Source organism: Cicer arietinum, chromosome 7, assembly GCF_000331145.2.
Source record: "Cicer arietinum cultivar CDC Frontier isolate Library 1 chromosome 7, Cicar.CDCFrontier_v2.0, whole genome shotgun sequence".
Classification (NCBI taxonomy): Eukaryota; Viridiplantae; Streptophyta; class Magnoliopsida; order Fabales; family Fabaceae; genus Cicer; species Cicer arietinum.
The window spans coordinates 643,962-654,614 of record NC_021166.2 but is presented as its reverse complement, the minus strand read 5'-3'; the positions used below and the strand labels follow the sequence as shown (position 1 = coordinate 654,614).

Genomic DNA, 10,653 nt, shown 5'->3' with positions numbered 1-10,653 from the left:
AAAAATTATAAAAAATAATCGAACTCAACCCATGCACACTAGGTAAAATTGAAAGAAAAAAAATGATAGATTATAAACTATTTCAATTAACTTATAAAAAACTTTATAACCTAGTATTATGAAAACTTTATAACCTCGTAAATAGCTATTAAGAATCAAATTTTATAACTCATAAGCTCATTTTATGACCTCCCCAAACATAATCTATATCTTTTTTTTAAAATATAATTTAAATAGATAATCAAATACATGGAAAAAAATATAGATAGTCAAATACATGGAAAAAAATATAGAGAGTCAAATACATGAAGAAAAAAATATATAGATAGTCAAATATTAGTCATAATGACCGTACCTATATATGTTGTATAAATATGTTGTTTGTAAATGAATAAAATCAAATCAGATTCATAAATTCTTATAAGAACAATGACTTCTCTAATGTTCAAAAGTTTGATACTTGTGTTTGCGACACTATTTTTAAAGGCATATGGTAAAATCAGCATTACACAAATTCATGTTATGCTATATTTATCACTTTAAGCAAGATAGTTTACCAATTAACATTGTTTTAAAATGAGTTAAATTAAAATGATATGTTTCATTATGCTTTATTGTGTGGCCACTGTCTTTTGAGTGTAAAAACCGTATATTTTATTTATTTATTTTAACCCTTCTAATTATTAAGAAAATAAAAACTTATTAATTTAAAGTTTGACTGAGAAATAAATAAAATATGCGAAAAAAATATTTCAGTCAATATTGAAAGTTGAATTATCCAAAATAATAGAAGTGAAAGACTATTGCAATAATATTTGATGTGATTAACAAAGAGAGTTTTATTGGAAAATTTCAGGAGACTTGCCGCAGTGGTGCGTAGCTGATTCGCAGGCACCAGATAGTGCGGTGCAGATAGCATTGGATTGGGCTTGCAGTAAAAAGGGTGGTGGAGCAGATTGCACTAAGATACAAAAGCACGAACCTTGTTTCCATCCAAATACTGTGAAGGCCCATGCTTCCTATGCTTTCAACAATTACTATCAGAGGTTCAAGCACCAAGGAGCCAATTGTTATTTCTATGGTGCTGGAATACCCGTTACTAATGACCCAAGTAATTCAATTCTCATTATTTAACTTTTCTTTAAATTACTCCATCTAGTTTTTTTTATAAGAAATATTCCAATCAACAAAATTTGATATATTTAATTTATATAAATTAAAATATTTAGTCTATATAAATTCAATATATTAATTTTTATTGATGCAATTGTCTTTTATAAAAAGACATAAGATATTATTATTTTTATTTTTATTATTTTTTTATTTATGATAAAAGATATTGAAAATTAAATGGGACAAAAATCCCTTGGATTTATTTACATGACATTTAGTCATTTTATCAATATTTTCTATTTATCTGATTTGGTAACATTATCAATGCAAATGATATCTTCTTTTTTTTCTTTGTTTAATGACAGGCTATGGATCTTGCAAGTTTGATTATATTCCTTGAATGGAGTTTGAAGTCATTTATTTTCTTACGGTAAAGACAATAACGAAATCAATAAAATGTTATGTTGCGTCTCTTAAATTCATGTTGTTTCATATTTGTCAATCTAGATGGTTGACAAATATTATTACCTTTTAAGTATGTCATAAACATTTTGTAGACGTCTTTATAATAAAAAAATACCATTAAAAATTGAAAAAAGAAATGTCTTTTTTATTTAAATTGCAAATAACATCAAAATCTTTAAAACAACGTTAATAATCTAAAATAATTAACACAATTAAAAAGGTGAAAAAAATCTTATAAAAAGGACAAGAAAAAAATCACAAAAAATTCATATATTTGAATATTGTGATGTTTTATGTATGTAATGAGTATATGCAACACACTACAAATATACACATTATAAAACAAATATATATATATATATATATATATATATATATATATATATATATATATATATATATATATATATATATATATATATATATATATATATATATATATATATATATATATATATATATATATATATATATATATATATATATATATATATATATATATATATATATATATATAAATATATATAAAAGTCCAACAAGGTTTTAAAAATCGAGACCAAGAAAACAACTGCAATCGAAACACTGTTTTTGTGAGATATAAAAATCCAAGATCTTATATTTTCCACCTCATAATGAATAAAAAACATATTTTGATAATGTTACTAATGCAATTAAATTTTGTTATATCGATTTCTATATAACATCAACTGTTGTGGTAAATGATTAATTATAAAATCGACTAAAACGGCATGTGTTACAAGTCAAAATTCAAAATTGATTTATTATATCGGTTAAATTTGAACCAATCTAACAAGTCAATTGAAAATTGATTTATTACATCAGATAAATTTGAATCAATCTAACAAGTCAAATTCAAAATTGATTTATTACATCTCGTTTAAATTTGAACCAATCTAACAAGTCATATTCAAAGTTTAACTAAATTTAATATTTCCTTCATTATAGTAATTAATAAATCAACTAAATATCAATTGAATTATAATATTGTCACAACAAATAAGTAGAACTAGAACACTAATGTAATTATAGACAGAATCGAATTGAACATGTCCCAACCGAATGAATAACATGATGGCATCAATTATGTTGACAATACATTATATTTAACATGAAAACATAGTTAACACAAAAAGATTCATGTGAATTAACACTCATTTTCTCTTATATTTTCTCTTAACAATACATTATTAATATTATTACTATCTCTTAATATTATACTTAACATGAGTGTTTATTTTTGTTAACACTCATTTTTTTTTTATATTTGAGATCAAATGAAGTGTATGATAATACAAATAATTTTAATAAAATTTGTTCACCGTTGAGGTTGTCATATAATGTAATCTACAGCACAATATGTATAATAAAATTTAAGGGCGGAGACTTAAAAATACTAGAAAATAAGATAAAGAAAAATTGAAATAATCCATTTTCCAAATAACACTTGCGTGTACTATAAATATGGATATTATATGGTACTTTTGTAAATTGATATGTATCGATATTATCAAACTAATTATTCAAAGTAAAGTAATTTTTAATAATTAGTGTGAGCAACTATTACAAACCTTTAAAAAAATAAAAAGAGAACTTGAACTGTTTGTGTATGATGTTTCTAAAATATTTCCTTTCTTTGACCCTTTATTTTGTTTGAACTCTCTCACTTCATTCCCTCATTTCATGGCCACTCAAACCATTACTCCGCCCAAGATCCACCGCCGCCACCAAATCCTCTCCGCTGAAAATCGTATCTTTAATACCTCCTTCCTTATTTAGGTTTCTCTTTTTTTTTTTTGTAATCATTGCTTTTTTTTTCAATCTTTGATTTCAATCATCGTTTTCAAGTTTTGTTAAATCACGTTCAATCATTAATTTCAACTTGCAAACCAAAAAGGATAGGGCATAGAGAGCTTGGTCGAGACAAGACGCATCAATTTCAAGTTTTTAGAAACTCAATTGGATCTGCCTTTTTAGTTAGTAATACGATGGTTAATCGATTATTGTATATGTAATGGTTTATGTGTTTGTAATCGATTAGTTAGAAAGGTTTATTAATAAATGGACTACTATCTTTTAATAAATAGACTATTATCTAATATGTGTCAGCCTTTCTAATTATTAATGAGAACGATATTTTATAGCAATGTTAATATCATTTTAAAATTCGGATAAATTTTGATATCAATAAATTTTAGATAAATTATCGTACCATTTTAGAGTTTGGGTTAATTCTAGACAACCTCGTAAAATCGACTTGAAATGACTACTGGCCATTTATTAATATTTTATAAGACCTTATTCATTCAATGTGGAAGTCTTATCAAGTGTCCTACAATTGTCAATAAAAATCAAACTTTAAAATGAAATTATGCGTGCTGATAAATTTAAAATATTGTCTTTGTTGTTTTATTTTGTTTAAAAAAATAATAAAATTTAAAATTATTGTTTAAATATATGAATAAATTTTAATGTTTTTTTTTTGTCTATAAATAATATAATTAATAAATTTGCACAAAATTTTAAATTTGATATTCAACTTAATAATTTTGATATTTGATAATTGAGTTTAGGAGTGATTTAGATGTCTTTTTGAATAGACGTTTAATAACAATATTGATTTATAATTTCCTTTTTCAGGTGTTAAGTCATAAGTTTTTTTTAAGGAAAAGGCTATTGGGCTTAATTTTAAATTCTTAACAAAACAAGGGCTATTGTTTGAAGAGGAGAAAAAAAAATAGAAAACATTATTCTTTAGTCTTCTTCTTCTTCTTCTTTTTTTTGTCTTTTAAATACTTTTATATTAACGATAAATGACAATTAATCTCTTATAAAATATGACTTTATTTGATATAATTAGTTGAAAGTGGTTAAATTAACTGAGTATTTTTGATAAAATTAACAGTTTAATTAACTTAAAAATATAAAATGACATAAAAAATATTGTTACATGAAAATAAATTTATTCAATTAAAGCTTAAAATATTTTAAAAGTAGTATTTTAAAATTTACCAATCTAACATATTTTTATATATTTTATTTAAATTAAAATAAATTAATCACATTAAAATATTAATTATTTTTAAATTTAAATTATTTATAAATAGTTTAAAATTATAATAATACATTATTTATTAGTCAGATATATTTTTATTTATTTATTTGTTTAGTTTATTTATTTTAATTATAATAATTAAATTATTTTAAATTATAATAATTAATTTATTTTAAATTATTAATTATTAAAATTATTTTAAATTATAATAAATAAATTATAAAGAGTAAAAAAGAATTTGAGTTACAATGATGAGAGTATGGGTGTTCATGGGTAAAGGTAACTCCGTAAATCGGATTATCAAATCAATTCAACTCGTATTTTAATTCAACTTATTTAAGTTTGTGTCTAATCCGAATCAACTCATTTAAACTCAATTATATTCGATTATGTAGCAGATCTAACATTTTGAACCCACGAACTAACGAACCCATTTGATTGACATGACAAATATATTTTTATTTATATATTTATTTTACTATTGATATATAGTTAAATTTTAGTTGTTGAACTATATTCGCGAATGTATTGCTAATTTAATTGATTTAAGTGTTTTGTTGTATTTGTAGATATATTTAAGTATTGAATTATATGTTGTGATATAGGTTTATTTTTTTTTTTTTAGATTTTCAAGTATTTAAATTTAATTACATTTTTTAACATAAAAAAATTATTTATTACCCGCAAATTCAAACCCGACCAAACTCCCTCTTAATCAGAGTGGTTTAGTTGGGATTTGATGGAAAAATTAGGAGTTGAGAGCTCAATTCAACTCAAATAAAATGAATAAGTTTTGCCAAAAGCGATTCAACTCAAACTATATACATCCATAAATAAGAGTAAAATTGAAAGAAAAAATTATATATTATAAACTACTTAAATTAATTTATCAAAAAACTTTAAAACTCGTAGATAACTTATATGACATAAGCAAATTTGGAAAATTAGTTAGTTAAATAGCTATTGAAATACATAAAAAAAAAAATACTATAAACTCATAAAATCGTTATTTTTTATTTTTTTAATATAATTTAAATAGCTAGTCATATATATGGAAAGTAAATATAGATAGTCAAATACATGGATTAAAAATATAGACAGTCAAATATTAGTCATAATGATCGTACCTATATATGTTGTATAAATGTGTTATTTGTAAATGAATAAAATCAAATAAGATTCATAAATTCTTATAAGAACAATGACTTCTCTAATGTTCAAAAGTTTGATCCTTATGGTGTTTGCAACACTATCTTTAAAGGCATATGGTAAAATCAGTATTACACAAATTCATGTTCTGCTATTCTTATCACTTTCGGCAAGATAGTTTACCAATTAGCATTGTTTTAAAATGAGTTAAATTAAAAGGATATGTTTTATTATGCTTTATAGTGTAGCCACGATCTTTTGAGTGTAAAAACTGTATATTTTATTTATCTATTTTAACCATTTGATTATTAAGAGAATGAAAATTTATTAACCTGAAGTTTAGTTGAGAGATAAATAAAGTCTCATTAAATATTATTTCAGTTGGTATTAAAATTTGGATTATCTAGAATAATATATTTATTTATTAATTAGAAGGCAAAGACTATAGCAATATTTGATTTGATAACAGAGAGTTTTATTGGAAAATTTCAGGAGACTTACAGCAGTGGTGCATAGCTGATGTGCAGGCACCAGATGATGTGGTGCAGAAAGCAATGGATTCGATTTGTAGTAAAACGGGTGCAGCAGATTGCACAAACATACAATTGAATCATCCTTGTTACCTTCCAAATACTGTGAAGGACCATGCTTCCTATGTTTTCAACAGTTACTATCAGAGGTTCAAGCACAAAGGAGTTTCTTGTTATTTCGGTGCTGCTGGAATAACCACTACCAATGACCCAAGTAATTCAATTATCTCTTATTATTTAACTTATCTTTAAATTATTCCATTTTATTTTTTATAAAACACATTTGACTCAATACAATTTGATATCGTTTTTTTTTTCTTTGTTTAATAACAGGCCATAGATCTTGCAAGTTTGAGTATATTCCTTGAATGAAGTTTGGAGTCATTTAATTTCTCACAGTGAAGACAATATCAAAGTCAATAAAATGTTATGTCCATCCATGTATATAAGACCCCAACAAAAAATATAATATAATTAAATGTAAGTTTTTAAAACTTTTTTGTGTACTAAATTTTTTTTCTTCAAATTTTTCATTACACAACCGACAAACTTTTTTCAAGTTAAAGTTAAAATTACTAAAGTTTTTCCGGTTAAAATTATAAAATTAAAATTAAAAAAAATATATATATGTTCCGGTTAAAGTTTTTCAGAACTTCAATTGAATTTGGTGGGATAAAAATAATTATTTTTCAAAAATAAAATAAAATAGGTAACTTATATAAAATATGGGAATAAGAATAATAACTATAGGTTTTACTAATAGATAAGTATGGGCTTTCGAAAAATCCTATCCACTTGGACTTATTATTGTTTTCGGTGTCTCTTCTTCTCAATCGCAGAAGAAAATGATTTAGGGTTAGTTTTAATTTTTAATTCTCCCCTCTACATCGATTTTTTTTATAATTTAAATAAATGATTTTAACATAAATCTATTTTGTCTTCGTTTTTTTTTCTTCATGTTATCTCGCAAGTTTGATTATATCTCTTGAGTCAAGTTCCAAGTAATTTATTTTCTGAGTAAATGAAGTCAATACAATGTTATTTAAATTCCTGTTGTTTCATTTACTCTATAAGGCATCCGAAATAAAACAATTGTTACTTATTTAGCTAACACAAAAATTTCCTCAAAAGACAAAAAAAAAAAGGCAGCAAACATGTAGTTAAGAAATTACGCAGCAACTAATTCAGATGAACGCCTAGGCTCCATCCATGACTTGACTGCTACCTGTGTAGTCAAAAACCAGCCAGCCTTATCGGGAGCCTCATGAAAAGGAGCATTCAATTCCTTCAAATGAGATTCAAATGCACCTGCCAAACCTCTCTCAGAATACCTGTGTTTCCCATGACCGGTATTGACTCCGAGCAACGGCGGAAGGTCCTCTCCTGATTCAAAAGCCTTGGACAAATCATTTATCCAAACATGGAATGCGGTAAGTGCAGCTCCGAGTGAGAGACCCTTTAAGTGCAAAGACCACTGAGTTTGAGACCTGGATTGTATATTGGTATATATCTCAAGTGTCAAACCAAGGTCCAGAAGGACACATGCTTTGTCCAACAAATCCAAGTTGATACAAAGATCAATCAGAGAATTGCAAAATGCCCTCTTTACTCCTTCAGTAATTGAATTGAAGAGTTCTAATGCTTCTTTTCTGAACTCTCCATCACCCTCCAGCCCTTCCACCAAATTTCTTACCACAATCCCAAGCTTTGGATTAGCCTTCTTCACACAATCGGTTAGCTTACCAAGTTCTTCTCTCGGTGTTTGGGTCATAACATTCAGAAGACAACCGCAGAATTGATCATCCGGTCCAATGCCCATATCCAAGAGCTTATTAAACGTCTTCACAACATCATCAGTACGCTTGGCTTTTCCATAGCACTGGACTAGGGAAGTCAAAACAAAAATAGTCGGCTCAAATCCAGATTCAATCATTTCATTCATCATTCTTTCGGCCTCTGAAACTTTGCCACTGCACGAATATATGGTAATCAAGGATGAGAATGTCCAACTGTCAGGAAAGCAAGTATCGGAACTTTTCATGTCTTCGAAAATTTCAAACGCTTGTTCAGTGTAACCAACATCAGCACACATAGCTAAAAGGGTGTTATAAAGATGTGTATTCAAATCCATTCCCTGTTCCTTCATTTCCCTATACACAACGAAAGCATCTTCACAGAACCTCGCTCTACCATAGGCATGTAAGAGAGATGCATACGTCGCTCGATTTGGCGAAATTCCATTATTCATCATCTCTTTAGATATAGTCTTGGCCTGCCATGGCCTCTTCGCTCTCCCCATGGCATCCAAAAGAGTGTTATAAACAACCAAGTTAGGCTTAACACCAAGAGCCTTCATTTCTTCATAAACATTTAAGCATCCATCATAGTTTCCCGCCACTCCATACATCTTTATCAATGTAGAGAAGGTCACATGATCAATGCGCCATTTCTCAGTTCTCGCACGATCATACAAATTCAAAGCCATATCAATATTACCAGCCCGTCCATAAGCATCAATCATGACCGAATACGTAACATCATCAGGTTCAATGCCAAAGGAAGGCATCTTTTCAAACCACTCCACAGCCTTATTAGGCAGATAACAAGACCTAGCACAACTAATTATAGTTGAAAAAGTAATATTATCAGGCTTAACCCCTTTCTGAAGCATTTCAACAAACACCTTCTCTGCCCCATCCAAATCCTTACATTTCCTAAACACCTTGAGTGTGACATTGTAAAGAATCACCTCCCTAGAGGGTCTAATCTTCCGTTGAATGTACTGAAGAACAAAAGGTACAACAACAGAATTCTCCATGTTATTGATGATAATTACAGCGTCTTGTTCTATAACCTTATCTCCTAAACCCTCAAAAATGTGAGAAACATCATGTTCACTGGGATTGCATAAATCCAAAGAGTTGGAAAGCTTGACAAGAGAATTGTACCTTGCATCATAAGATTTCTTGCCAAGTTGTTTTGCTCTAGGACTTTTGGGATTGACCCAAATGTAACTGGTTTTCGATTTGACAACAGGGTTATCAAAGTTTGTGTCTTTTTGGGAGTTAATGTCATGTTGGGGAATGGGTTCTTGTAGTGAGACGTGGAGAAGGGTTTTGGAAGAAGGGGTTTGAAAGGAAGGTGAAAAGTTTCGAACTTTGAATTTGAGAGAAGAGATGGAGGGTGGGTCGTGGAAGAGAGAGGAAGGGGAAGAAGAACAGAGATGGTAAGCCATTTTCTCAACTTCTATGCTCTCTTTCTGTGTTTCATTCCTCAGCCTTATCTTGCAAATTCACAAAATATCTTGTTTCGGGGGTTTCGATCTGATGTGCATGACTAATAGTAGACCAGCATAGGGAATTTTTGATTCGGAACATAGTTATTATTGTCAACCGTCTGATCAGAAATGGATAGTCAAGATTGTTTAACGTTAATTTCATTATTACGTGATCTGAACTGTTCAATTTTGGATCAATGATTGAGATCATTATCTACAAACAATTCGGGTTGAGCAATATAGTAAAACCCAAACGCAAATTTCCTGCCATTATGAGTCTCTGGTTTCACAAAATCAAATCAAGACATTGATGACTATTTTATTGAGATTAGAAAATCTATTTGTTACGTGGCAACTAAAACTAATACAAATTTTTAAACCTAAATCCTAACTTAAACAAAAAAATGGCATTAAGTGACTTATCGGAATGGTCACTCCAATAGGTCTGCAACTTAGTAAAAACGCGAACATATAATTACAATGACGCGAAGTCAACACTTACCTCTTCGTTAAGAGAAACAAGATACTTGAGTACGATCTTGAGAACTTGATACTTTTGAGAGTTTGACATGGAAAAATTGGTAATAAAGAAGAAGAGATTTTACATGTTAGATTAATACCAATCGGAAGAATATGAGAAATTTTCAATAAAAATATATTTTGTTGACCACCTATCATGGTGACCCTCCACAGACAGAACCTTTAAAGATACACATTTAAAACTTTGATTAATTTTCCGTTTTGTTCTTAATTTTACTCGTTTACAAAGTTAGTTCGTCAATTTTAGATTCTCCTAGTTTTAGTTTTTCTTTTACTCCGTCGATTTTTTTTACTTCAAAATGATAATATCACATATTTTTAATATCCCGATATACAATCTAGTAACACTCTAAAAATGATATTTTTAATTTAAAAAATTACTTATTTTTGTAATTTAATTAATAAAATATAAATAATCAATTCATCTAAAATATTCTACCTCATTATATAAAATATCACATTATTATTATTTTTGAATTCTAAAAATACGAGAGAGGAACAAAAAA

At 27.5% G+C, this 10,653-nt stretch overlaps 2 protein-coding genes across 2 annotated transcripts; one reads left to right on the top strand and one right to left on the bottom strand.

Moving 5' to 3' along the window:
- The first annotated feature begins 429 nt into the window (after positions 1 to 429).
- LOC113787836 (glucan endo-1,3-beta-D-glucosidase-like) lies at positions 430 to 6,698 on the top strand. The gene is made up of 4 exons (XM_073370896.1): positions 430 to 493; positions 857 to 1,111; positions 6,293 to 6,544; positions 6,664 to 6,698. Exons 1-4 carry the CDS (start codon positions 430 to 432, stop codon positions 6,696 to 6,698), a joined length of 606 nt encoding a protein of 201 aa, XP_073226997.1.
- A 617-nt stretch (positions 6,699 to 7,315) lies between these two features.
- LOC101500683 (pentatricopeptide repeat-containing protein At4g16390, chloroplastic) lies at positions 7,316 to 9,607 on the bottom strand. The gene has a single exon (XM_004507548.4). It carries the CDS (start codon positions 9,563 to 9,565, stop codon positions 7,499 to 7,501), a length of 2,067 nt encoding a protein of 688 aa, XP_004507605.1. The 5' UTR covers positions 9,566 to 9,607; the 3' UTR covers positions 7,316 to 7,498.
- Positions 9,608 to 10,653: the final 1,046 nt, after the last annotated feature.